This window comes from Neoarius graeffei, chromosome 9, assembly GCF_027579695.1.
Source record: "Neoarius graeffei isolate fNeoGra1 chromosome 9, fNeoGra1.pri, whole genome shotgun sequence".
Classification (NCBI taxonomy): domain Eukaryota; kingdom Metazoa; phylum Chordata; class Actinopteri; order Siluriformes; family Ariidae; genus Neoarius; species Neoarius graeffei.
The window spans coordinates 50,012,870-50,026,364 of NC_083577.1; the positions used below are offsets into that span (position 1 = coordinate 50,012,870).

The following is a 13,495-nucleotide window of genomic DNA, read 5'->3' on the forward strand; positions in this document are numbered from 1 at the left end:
TTAGATGCTGTTTTCCGTTTTCTCCTGAAATGAAAAATTGAATTGCTAGTGGGAGAGCAGTGTGTTCATATATTGCATGTTTTAGGTGTGTAAGTGGCATACTGAGTGAAGAATATCGCCGAACAACGTTTCCACTGATTCCGCTGCCGGGGTCCAGGGTGCAATTGGGTGGATTAGTTTCAACCTGAGTAGTACCTGCTGTTCATAAACGTCTCCAAAACCAGATCAAATGCTCAAGCCTATTTTCAAGTTATTATTATTGTTATCATTATTACTATAGCCCCGCTCCGAAGGAGGGGGGTATACTGGTTTACCTCTGTCCGTCCATATCTCCGTACACCCAAAACATCCTTTTTCTCAGAAACTACAAATCACAACTGCTTGATATTTGGTACCGAGCTTCAGCTTGGGGTTCTATACCGTGTATACCATTTTCAGGTCTGTCACACATCGATTTCCTGTTTACCGACTGAATGTACACTACCGTTCAAAAGTTTGGGGTCACTTTGAAATGTCCTTATTTTTGAAAGAAAAGCACTGTTCTTTTCAATGAAGATCACTTTAAACTAATCAGAAATCCACTCTATACATTGCTAATGTGGTAAATGACTATTCTAGCTGCAAATGTCTGGTTTTTGGTGCAATATCTACTAAAGCCTCGGTCACAACCGGCCGTACGTGCTCCTACGGCCGGTCTACGTGCAAAAAACGCAAGAAACGCACGGAGGGCGCGCGTGTGACGTGCTGATTTTCGAGCCGTAGACCGGCCGCAGAGGTTCTTTGTCATGTCAAACAAACTCTACGGGCGCTTACGTTTTTTCAGGTTGCAAGACAAACTTACGGCCAACGTGCGTCTTTCTCCATGAACAAAAAAAACGCAGCGATTTGGGGAAACGCCAAAAATCGCATGGCCAAAAAATCGTACGTCCGGTTGTGACCTAGGCTATAGGTGTATAGAGGCCCATTTCCAGCAACTATCACTCCAGTGTTCTAATGGTACAATGTGTTTGCTCATTGCCTCAGAAGGCTAATGGATGATTAGAAAACCCTTGTACAATCATGTTAGCACAGCTGAAAACAGTTGAGCTCTTTAGGCTACGTTTACACTAGACCGTATCTGTCTCGTTTTCTTCGCGGACGCACTGTCCGTTTACATTAACCCCCCTGAAAAAGCGGGGAAACGGGAATCCGCCAGCGTCCACGTATTCAATCTAGATCGTATCAGCTCCGGTGCTGTGTAAACATTGAGAATACGCGAATACGCTGTGCTGAGCTCTAGCTGGCGTCTCATTGGACAACGTCACTGTGACATCCACCTTCCTGATTCGCTGGCGTTGGTCATGTGACGCGACTGCTGAAAAACGGCGCAGACTTCCGCCTTGTATCACCTTTCATTAAAGAGTATAAAAGTATGAAAATACTGCAAATACTGATGCAAATACTGCCCATTGTGTAGTTATGATTGTCTTTAGGCTTGCCATCCTTCCACTTGCAAGTAATAAGTGATCTGCGCTGGGATCTCACACACAGCGGCTCAGTCCCGAATCGTGGCTTGTTCACTTCACTCGCGCGCTCTGTGAGCTGCGCAGGGCCGGAGTGCGCACCCTCCAGAGGGCACTCGCTGTTCAGGGCGGAGTGATTTGGAGCGCAGGATGCCTGCGGAGCCGAGCGTATCCGCGTATTGGTGTTGCTGTGTGCACGGCTAACGGTTTTAGTGTCAACGCGAATCGTTTTAAGAACGTTAATCTGATGATCCGCTGATTCGACGTAATGTAAACGTAGCCTTAGAGAAGCTATAAAACTGACCTTCCTTTGAGCAGATTGAGTTTCTGGAGCATCACATTTGTGGGGTCGATTAAATGCTCAAAATGGCCAGAAAAATGTCTTGACTATATTTTCTATTCATTTTACAACTTATGGTGGTAAATAAAAGGGTGACTTTTCATGGAAAACACAAAATTGTCTGGGTGACCCCAAACTTTTGAACGGTAGTGTATTTACAAAACATATAAGGTGGATTTACAAAATTTTCATCACACTTTTCTCAGCAACTACAAATCACACCTGCTTGATATTTGGTACCGAGCTTCAGCTTGGGGTTCTATACGGTGTGTACCATTTTCAGGTCTGTCGCACATCGACTTCCTGTTTACCGACTAAATGCATTTACGAAACACACAGGGTGGATTTTAACGCCATTTCAAAATGACAGTTTACCAGGATGCTATTTGAAATCCCTGGGGAGAACACTGCTCTTTACTTCCTTGTTTCAGGGTGAATTATTTGTTGAAGTCAACATTCATAATAAGTGTCCTATTCCTTCAATTGCTTGAATTCTGATATAATCAAGAGCGGGGGAGGGGATACGTAGCTCACAGTTGATCTTGTTTCCTACAAGCGATGGAAATGCACTGCAATGTAAATGTAATGCTTTCTACAGCCAAATAAGTTTAGATTTGATATTGGCGTGAAAGAAACACCTCGGACTGCAGACAGAGAGTTTATTTACCGTGCCCTACTTCACTGAAGGCCACACTTTGATGTTCTGATTTAACACACTTCTTTTTCCACCATGACGCAGCCATTCATCTTCATTTCCCAGAGTTCCATTTTGTTTCATTTGATCATTTGTTCCTCTTATCTCGCTACAGGTATTGGCAGGGATGAACGTTCACCCAGCAGAGTTTGATGGACTTAAGCAGGAGTTTGATGTCAAAGGCTACCCAACCTTCTGCTACTTTGAGTGAGCTTGCCTTTAACATTTAATTCTGCTATTACATAGGTGCGAACCAGTGAAGCCTTCATAAGTCGTTTCTGCGTAGTTGAGGAGTCCAGTGCTAATGTTCTTCAGTCTGTAGTTTAGGCGTCTTTTAGTCACTGGCTTTGGGGAAGGATTTCGGGCCAGAGGAAGGTGACCCTTGTGTGAGGGGAGGAAAAGCAGGTAAGATGAGGAGGTAATATCAGAATTAGAAATTTACAAGGCAATAAAGTGTTTAGGGCTTATACAGTCGTAAAATATTGATTTTGAAGGACTCTTGCAGTGGGGGACCAGAGCTAAAGCATAACAGCGACTGCTGCTCTCTTGTTGACATACTGATGAGAGCAGTTCAAGCAGAAAACTCATCAAAACTTCTGCAGACGTGGTACTGAATGTTAAATTTGTTGTGATACTGAAGGTCTGCTGCTTAATCATCTTATTTCAAGGGTAGATTCAATTGAAAAATCTCTCAATTGTGTCAGTGTCTTAGATCGTCTCATGATTGGCAGAGGTGATATTAATGTTAGCAACACCCAGAAGACCGGAGAGGAAAAGAGGGCAGGAATGACCGAGTGTAGCGCCTGCAAATAATAAAATGTCATGGTATTGTGTGTTGTACAGATTTCTAAATCCTGGTGCATCCCAGTTTAACAAAGGCCATTCCTTGTTTAAAAACTTCACTGATTAACATCCATGTTGCAAGCGATGGTGTACAATCTGCATGGTTATGGTTTCTGCTTTATAATAAGCTTTACTGTCCTTGCATTTATGTGTTTACTGTCACATATATAGCTCTGCTGTGTGTACAGGCTAATTATTAACCCAGAAGACAGCTTTAGTGGTTTTAAAAATGCATGGGAGAACTACTCAGCGTGACTAAACACAAGCTATAGCACAAAGACTCTATATACACTTTTTGTTAAAATTATTCGCTACACTGTCAGAAATAATGGTACAGTAGGAGTCCATTTCTGTCCCCCAAGATACAATCTACACTAATATACCCCCTGGGGCTCATTACTGGACCTCAAGGTAACTCTGTGTACCTTTTTAGGGCCAAAAAAAGTATAGTGGCATGCAAAAGTTTGGGCATCCTTACTGAAAATGTCTGTTACTGTGAATAGTTAAGTGAGCAGAAGATGAACTGATCACCGAAAGGCATGAAGGTAAAGACGACATTTCAGCGTTTTTTGCAAGATTTGTGTATTCTTTTTGTTTTGTACAATTGGAGAGTGAAAAAAGAAAAGGAACACCATGCGAAAGTTTGGGCACCCCAATACATTTGAGTCCTCAGGTAACTTTTACCAAGGTTCCAGACCTTAATTAGCTTGTTGAGCTGTGGCTTGTTCAAAGGTCAGATGATGCAGATTTCAAAGCTGTATAAATTCTCTGTCTCCTCAAACTTGTCCCTAAAATCAACAGCCATGGGCTTCTCTAAGCAACTCTCTCGTATTCTGAATAATAAAATAATTGATGCTCACAAAGCAGGAGAAGGCTACAAGAACGTAGCAAAGTGTTTTCAGGTAGCTGTTTCCTCAGATTGTAATGTTATTAAGAAATGGCAGTTAACAGAAACAGTGGAGATCAAGGTGAGGTCTGGAAGATGAAGAAAACTTTCTGAAAGAACTGCTCGTTGGATTGCTAGAAAGGCAAATAAAAACCCCCGTTTGACTGCAAAAGACCTACAGAAAGATTTAGCAGACCCTGGAGTGGTGGTGCACTGTTCTGCTATGCAGCGACACCTGAACAAATATATGACCTTCATGGGAGAGTCATCAGAAGAAAACCTTTCCTGTGTCCTAGCCACAAAATTCAGCGTCTGAAGTTTGCAAATGAACATTTAAATAAGCCTGATGCATTTTGGAAACAAGTCCTGTGGACTGATGAAATCAAAATAGAACCTTTTGGCCACAATGTGCAAAGGTATGTTTGGAGAAAAAAGGGTGCCAAATTCCAGGAAAAGAACACGTCTCCAACTCTGAAGCATGGGTGTGGATCGATCATGCTTTGGGGTTGTGTTGCAGCCAGTGGCACAGGGCACATTTCATTGGTCGAGGGAAGCATGGATTCAAATAAATACCAGCAAATTCTGGAAGCAAACATCACACCATCTGTAAAAAAGTTGAAGTTAAAAAGAGGATGGGTTCTACAATAAGACGATGATCCAAAACGCACCTCAAAACCTACAATGGAACACCTCAAGAGGCACAAGCTGAAGGTTTTGCCCTGGCCCTCACAGTCCCCTGACCTAAACATCATTGAAAATCTGTGGATAGATCTCAGAAGAGCAGTGCATGCAAGACAGTCCAAGAAACTTGTAGAACTGGAAGCCTTTTGCAAGGACGAATGTGTGAAAATCTCCCAGGTAAGAACTGAGAGATTATTAGCTGGCTACAAAAAGTGTTTACAAGCTGTGACACTTGCCAAAGGGGGTGTTACTAGGTACTAACCATGCAGGGTGCCCAAACTTTTGCTTTGGGCCCTTTTCCTTTTTTGTCATTTTGAAAATGTAAAAGATGAAAATATAAAAAAAATTGTTTTTGTTTCAAATATAAAGGGAATGAGTCATCTTTAACTTTATGCCTTTTGGAGATCATTTCATCTTCAACTTGCTTAACTGTTCACAGTAACAGCAATTTTGACCAGGGGTGCCCAAACTTTTGCATACCACTGTATATGTATGTATGTTCCTGAGCAGTATCTAAAGGGTACAAATAAGTACCTTAGAGGGTCCTGCCCCAGTGACAAGCCATCGTACCCCAAAAGGTACAATAAGGTACTTTATTTTCTAAGGCTACGTTTACATTACGTCGAATCAGCGGATCATCAGATTAACGTTCTTAAAACGATTCGCGTTTACACTAAAACCGTTAGCCGTGCACACAGCAACACCAATACACGGATACGCTCGGCTCCGCAGGCATCCTGCGCTCCAAATCACTCCGCCCTGAACAGCGAGTGCCCTCTGGAGGGTGCGCACTCCGGCCCTGCGCAGCTCACACAGCACGCGAGTGAAGTGCACGAGCCACGATTCGGGACTGAGCCGCTGTGTGTGTGATCCCAGCGCATATCACTTACTACTTGCAAGTGGAAGGATGGCAAGCCTAAAGACAGTCATAACTACACAATGGGCAGTATTTGCATCAGTATTTGCAGTATTTTCATACTTTTATACTCTTTAATGAAAGGTGATACAAGGCGGAAGTCCGCGCCGTTTTTCAGCAGTCGCGTCACATGACCAACGCCAGCGAATCAGGAAGGTGGATGTCACAGTGACGTTGTCCAATGAGGACGCCAGCTAGAGCTCAGCACAGCGTATTCGCGTATTCTCAATGTTTACACAGCACCGGACCAGATACGATCTGGATTGAATACGTGGACGCTGGCGGATTCCCGTTTCCCGGCTTTTCCAGGTGGTTTAATGTAAACGGACAGTGCATCCGCGAAGAAAACGAGACAGATACGGTCTAATGTAAACGTAGCCTGAGAGTGTTGTTTTCAATCCTGGCTGCTCTCTCTCTCTCTCTCTCTCTCTCTCACACACACACACACACACACACACACACACACACACACAAAAGCTAAGTACTGTAATTTTGGAAAGCACTTTAGCTTTTGTGGTAAAGAGCGTATCTGATCTGATTCTGATTTGCACACAAATTACCTAATGTCATCTACCTCGAAAATAACCACGCCCAAATCAGTTCGGGGGGGGGTTTAAATTAAAACTACAACAGTGTAATAAGTGAAAGCACGATCAGGATATTGTGTGGATGTGGAGAGCGCAGTGAGAGGAGGAAGGAAGGAAGGAAGGATGGCTGGTTTCATAATTTTTTTATTTTACAGTATATTCACTACAGAAGCTGCATCATAGGTGCCAACATTTACGCTTATCCAGAGTTTTGAGCCCGTACTACAGTGGTACGGGAGACACTTGAAAAATTATTCATTTCTGGGTTCCCCCCAGCTAAAGCATCTGTCAGTAGCAGCTGGTCGCTGTTACTTTTGTCTCGTGCCAGTTTTATGAAGGTGACGTTTGACTTGTGAATTTGTGAGCCATTCGAAAACGATTAGATAGAACTGTGAGTTCTTTAAACGGCAGAAATATGGAAGAGCTGCTTATTATTAAATAACCAAACACACGCTGACTTTTCCTTGCCACCTTCTTACTTTTGCTTGACGCACATGTGGGAAAAATAGCCATCCTTCCTCAGGTTTGGCTGTAAAATTCTTGCTTTTTGTTCTTTTTTTTTTTTTCCTCTCTGCCTGCTAGGACTTTCTTGTAATTGATATTGGCATCTCTATAATATCATCATAAGAAGTTAATCACGAAAAATTCTGCTAGGGATTTAAGGAGCGAGACGGCTGGCTTTGGCCGAGTCTGAAGCCTTGACGTTAACTGCGTTTGATCTAGTGCAGACCTTTCCCCAGTAAACAAGCACCGAAGAGTATGAGGTTTGTTTAGTGAGGAGATTCCCCTGAGAATATCTCTCCTGCCCTCGTTTCTATCCAGAGGCAGCAAAAGCCTTGATCAGTTAATGAGAGCAAAGAAAGTTTCTCTGTGAAGCAAGCGAGGTCAATATGGCTCAATTTTTGCACTAATAATCACAGTATTCATTTGCTTAAAATGTCCGCCTTTGTATATTTCACCCTCAACCAAGTGAGCATTATCGAGCCAGTTTTAAAAAAAAAAAAAAAAACCACAGCTTTTAAATGTAATTTATTGCTTTTATAATCACATGTGCTTAAGCAGTATCTTGTGCAAAAGTTAATTGACTTTATGTTGCATCTCATAGCTTTATCTGCTTTCATTCAGTGTTAGACGCTTTTTCATTCAATGCTAAATGTGTGTCGTTTTAATTATGGAAGAGCTAATTAAACACCACTCTCCGCCCAATCCGTTTTCAACGAGCCATTAGCCATTGCCCTGAGGGGAGTCTCAGGCTAACGATCGCTCAGCGTCATTGCTTACGGTAATGAAACTCCGGGAGCTAAGTGCCAGCACTTTGTTTCAGCTCTTTGACTCCAGACATTGCTTTTCTTTAGTTTCTGTTGCAGTCGTTTGCGCGCTGAACCATCAACCTCAGTGTTGCTTGTTTCTTAAAAATGGCTCCTGAATGATTCAATATCAGGCATGAAAAGGACTCTTAATGCCAAGTTAAACTGATTTGACTTGAACTTGACATGTCTTTGTGCCAGGTCTTATCGCGTATTGGCCTTGAGTGAAGGGCAATTGGATTTAAACCCTTAAGCTCTTGCCACTTTATGTATTTAACATCCAGTGCAGCCTGAATCTTCAGGATGGCTTTATTGGCTACATTCACATAATTGATCTCTTGTGCTAAAGCTTCTCAAAATTTTACCTGTATTTTTATGGACCCTTTTCACGTGACGTCACGACAAACGCAGCCGCCGTTTTGGACATGTACTACCAGTAGTTTACCACAGCCAACGTTGAGGAACGGCAGCAAAGAAAGTTTTTACTTTCAGCAAGACTTCCATCATGCCACTATATTGTTGTGCACCTGGATGTAGTAACCATCAACAAACAAGGCAAGGGTTATCATTTTATCGGATCCCGACGGAGAAGATGGATAGCGGCCATTAACAGGAAAGATTGGCAGCCCTCGGCATACCAACGCTTGTGTAGTGACCACTTTGTTGGAGGTAAGACAAATAAAATTAGCCAGAAAAGGCATTACATTGCTGTTAACATTCTGTGGCGGCGAGTGTGTAACCAAATAATAGGTTAAAATAACCCATTGTAACCTCTTTGTTCTGCTGTAGTAGCTATTGTTGACTAGCTAATGTCAACAACATAAGTAGCTAGTATGTTACTGTAGCAATGTTTATGTTCAGTCATTTGGATGACTGTTAAAACCTTTCAGTCTCAAGTTTTTTCCTTTACTGTATTTGCTAGTTTACTGTAATTATGATCCGGCAGCTATTTACACCGGATCCAGTGTAAATAGCTGCCGGAGCCAACGTCCGAGGTTCCGGAGCGCGCTCCGGCTTGCTCCCCCTCAAATTAAGCAGCGCGTGCCGGCTTGCTCCCGGAGTGCTCCGGCTGAGGTTCCAGAGCGTGCTCTGGCTTGCTCCCCCTCAAATTAAGCAGCGCGCTCTGGCTTGCTCCCGGAGTGCTCCGGCCAAGGTTCCGGAGCGCACTGCTTAATTTGAGGGGGAGCAAGCCGGAGCGTACGTCAGTGAACAATCCTGGTGGAAGCAGGTAAACGTCGTTCTCTAAGCCTGCTAGCCTCAATTTTTGCAAATACCTCTCCCTCTGCTCGCCCTGTAAATGCCCTACGTCGCTGGATAGTGAAGGTGTTTTCTGCATCTCGCTCCTTTTTCTTTTATGTTTTTCGTTTGTCGCCTTCCTCGCATTCAAACTGATTCGAGCCGAAGTCCACTACATTTCCAAAATGGTGGTCGCGTTTACGAAGGTCACGTGACTGAAAAGGGTCTATAGCAGTTTTCTTTGACAGTCATTGGGTCCTACAGATATTTTGAAGCGGTTTCCTAAATAACAGGACATCAGTCCATCACGGAGAGGTCGTATTTCCTTTGTGAGCTCTGTGAAGCCAAGAAGCCTTTATTTGTGTCATGTACACTCAAGCACAGACTTAAGCACGCAGTGAAATTTAACCCATCTGAAGCAGTGAACACGCACAAGTGAGCAATGAGCACATACACATACCCAGAGCAGTGGGCAGCTCTGCTACAGCGCCCGGGGAGCAGTTGTAGGTTAGGTGTCCTTGCTCAAGGGCACTTCAGCCCAACCTCAGGCCAAGGCCGCCCCATGTTAGCCGAAACCGCATGCCTTTGGACTGTGGGGAAAACTGGTGCACCCAGAGGAAACCCACGCAGACACGAGGAGAACATGCAAACTCCACACAGAAAGGCCCCCGTTGGCCTCTGGGCCCGAACTCAGAACCTTCTTGTTGTGAGGCGACATTGCCGTATATAGATATTAGGAAAGTCCAGTCCTCATGCCCTTTATCTGAAGTAATTGTAATTAGTTGAGCTGTCCAGTGACTTGGAGAACTGCCATGTTGCCTTCGACTCCCCAGACCTTTCTGTTCAGTTGGCACACACCAGAGCAGACGAGGACTGAAAGTTATTACAAAGTGTTCATCTGGAGGATATAAGGATCAAGCAAAGTCGCACACGTTTCACGCTGCCTGACAGCTTTTAAGGTCATGCGAGGCCAAACCCAATGCACATGATAAGTGAACAGCTTCCATCTGTCTCAATATTAAATCTGACACAGGGGAACTAATGCAGGTTGATGGCTTTCTGAGGCTTTTTTGATACACTACCATGATGCATGCAGATTCCCATCGATCAATGACAGTTACAAAGGACAAAGCAGTGCTGGCATCCCCCCCCCCCCCCCCCCGATAGCATTGCTCTTATCTGCTTTAAATTAATTATTTGTGGCAGAAAATCCTGAATCAGAGCAGATAAAGAAACCATTACCTGTGCATACAGATGTGCTCATGCGTACAACTGGATTGAAACTAAATTGCCCTAAGTTGTATGATGTTTTTTTTGTTTTCCTCTCCTTTGGAAATGCCAGATTACAGTTCTAAACAAGTGTAATTTTTCTGCAGTGTTAATGTGGATTAGTGAAAATGCCTCTTAGATGAAGTCTTTGATTAAGCTAGATGCTTTGAGAAGTGTGCATTAATTAGCTTTGGACCAGACACTAATTTAAAATGTTTATCTTGGCTGCTGCAGAGGGATCCACCGTCTTGTAATGCAGTCCTTTGGTGTGCAACTACAAATATGTTGTGCCAAGTAATACAGCTTTATTGAGATGGAAAAATAAATTGCAGCACCGCTTAATCTATCAGTCTAGGTCCTTTTAAATAGGCAGGTCTCATCTATTCTTTTCTCCTCTCCCCAGAAGTTTGTGAAATGTTCCAGGTATGCAGTCAAATATAGGCTGGTGTTCCTCTGTATAATATTTTCCAACTCATGATTGATGGCTAAGGTTAAAGATGCTCTACTGTATTTTTTTATTTTATTTTAATTTTTTTCCTGTGTCCTAGGAAGGGAAAGTTCTTGCATCACTATGAGAACTATGGAGCCACAGCCAAGGACATTGCCGACTGGCTTAAAAAGTGAGTAGAGCAGCCTGTGTCTATGGGCACCGTCCTGCCAATCATCACCCCAACTAGGAAAAAGACAGACTACACACACACACACACACACACACACACACACACACACACACAGAGCCTTGCAATCTTTATAAGCCTACAGGCCAGTGCAAAGGCCAGTTTTTAGTTGACATATTAAGGGTTTGGTGCTTCAGCACTGCTCCATCGATTGAGTCCACTATCAAAGGAGTTTTTAAAACAAGCATGGGATTTATACACCATAAAACACCAGGTCCAAACACGCATATGGGCCTTGTGGCCTTGAGACATTTCTGATTCCCACCCCCACCCCCTTCAGTGTTTTCATATATTTGTCTAGTCCAGGTGATCAGTACTGTAGATTCTTGGTAGTCACATGATATGGCCAGATTTGTACCAATCATGATAACTATCATAGTGGTAGGAGTGTAACTAAATAGTTAAACCTAAGAAATGTTAAATATTGCATGCTTATTCTGTTTTCTCTAAGCTGTTGGTTCTCAAAGTGGGGTATATGAAGTATAGCTAGGGAGTCTGATTTTTTTCTCCCCCCCAATAAATATTGTTACTGTGGTAGAAACTGCAAGCCAGTATTATCAAAGGTGGTTTTTTTTTTTAATTATTTAAAGAATGATTCACGTTTGACTGATCACTTGAGCTGAATGGGTTAAACCCACATGTCAATAATTAAAAAATATCATGTCATCGACTATGCCAATAATGGCTAGAAGTCATGCCAACTTAGACATAATGGCAACTTTAATAATACTGTATGTTCCATGACTGATAAATTCTTGTCTTAAGAACAAGGCTTTATTATTTTATTAGGCAATGCATTACTGGAAGATCGCTTATTGCACAAGTTGACGGTTTCATCTTGCTGAGGAGGATTTGTTCTGATGTTTGAAATGCTTGTGATTTGGCAACAGTCAGGAAAAGAGTTGGATTTAAAAACTCTGCTGTGTCCCACTGCAGCTGGAGCTGACGGGTCTTCCTGTAAAGCATCTGGACACAGACCTCTGGACCCTGAAGCTCAATTTAGCTGCATTTATCCTTTCAAAAACTGGAAGATCATGTCCGTTTGTTTTAGAGCAGAGTGTGTTCCGTCTTTGTAAAGATGTTTTTGTCTGTTGCTTCATACCTTTTTACAGTTTGCAGTCTTTTTGAGTATATTTGGGTTAGTCCATGAACACTAGAGATTGTGAAGGTACACAGCAGTTGTGTGCGTGTGTGCGCGCGCGTGTATGTCTCTCACTCTCTTTTAGTTGCTGTTGGTCAGAGAGTGGGATTATTTATAAGCAGATGTCCAGAACTGAGAGTGAAGTGGAAGATCTGTGTCCAAAACAGCACCAAAATATTTGCTTTATTGTATTTTAAAAAATTGAAACCAGTCGAAACTTAGTAGAGACCAGAGGTGGGCAAAGTACCCAACTTCATTACTGAAGTCCAAGTACAGATCCCACTGGTCAAATGTTACTCCGATACAAGTGAAAGTTGTCTGGTCAAATTTTTACTCAAGTTAAAGTACTGAAGTACTTGCTTTTAAAAATACTTAAGTATTAAAAGTACATTTTCTGTCAACGCATTGTTGCATTATTGCCACGACGCTTACAAAACCTAATGCCTCTGAAGCAACCGACTGGATTTACTGACTAACTTGTAGAACCTGTAGAATAAACACCTGGTAGACTGTTACAAAATGAAACACAACTGAACTGAAAAGTCAATGTCATTTAAAAAATTTTTTATATATAACACTCTTCCCCACCCCCACAAAGCAGCATGGTAGTGTTCTGACCCAGCTGTGGCAGTGTGTACATACATGTATGTGTACAGTGGTGCTTGAAAGTTTGAAAGTGAAACATCAGATTTTCACACAAGTCCTAAAAGTAGATAAAGAGAACTCAGTTAAACAAATGAGACAAAAATATTATACTTGGTCATTTATTTATTCAGGAAAATGATCCAATATTACATATCCGTGAGTGGCAAAAGTATGTGAACGTCTAGGATTAGCAGTTAATTTGAAGGTGAAATTAGTCAAGTGTTTTCAATCAATGGGATGACAATCAGGTGTGAGTGGGCACCCTGTTTTATTTAAAGAACAGGGATCTATCAAAGTCTGATCTTCACAACACATGTTTGTGGAAGTGTATCATGGCACGAACAAAGGAGATTTCTGAAGACCTCAGAAAAAGCGTTGTTGATGCTTGTCAGGCTGGAAAAGGTTACAAAACCATCTCTAAAGAGTTTGGACTCCACCAATCCACAGCCAGACAGATTGTGTACAAATGGAGGAAATTCAAGACAATTGTTACCCTCCCCAGGAGTGGTCGACCAACAAAGATCACTCCAAGAGCAAGGCGTGTAATAGTCAGCGAGGTCAGAAAGGACCCCAGGGTAACTTCTAAGCAACTGAAGGCCTCTCTCACATTGGCTAATGTTAATGTTCATGAGTCCACCATCAGGAGAACACCGAACAACAATGGTGTGCATGGCAGGGTTGCAAGGAGAAAGCCACTGCTCTCCAAAAAGAACATTGCTGCTCATCTGCAGTTTACTAAAGATCATTTGGACAAGCCAGAAGGCTATTGGA

The 13,495-nt window shown here is 42.6% G+C and overlaps 1 protein-coding gene across 1 annotated transcript in view; it reads left to right on the top strand.

Moving 5' to 3' along the window:
* Nucleotides 1-13,495, top strand: part of pdia5 (protein disulfide isomerase family A, member 5) — a 138,499-nt gene that overhangs the window by 79,747 nt on the left and 45,257 nt on the right. The window contains exons 9-10 of the mRNA XM_060929719.1: nucleotides 2,652-2,743; nucleotides 10,810-10,881. Of these exons, the coding sequence (XP_060785702.1) occupies nucleotides 2,652-2,743; nucleotides 10,810-10,881 (164 nt within the window). The remainder of the gene's footprint in view (nucleotides 1-2,651; nucleotides 2,744-10,809; nucleotides 10,882-13,495) is intronic.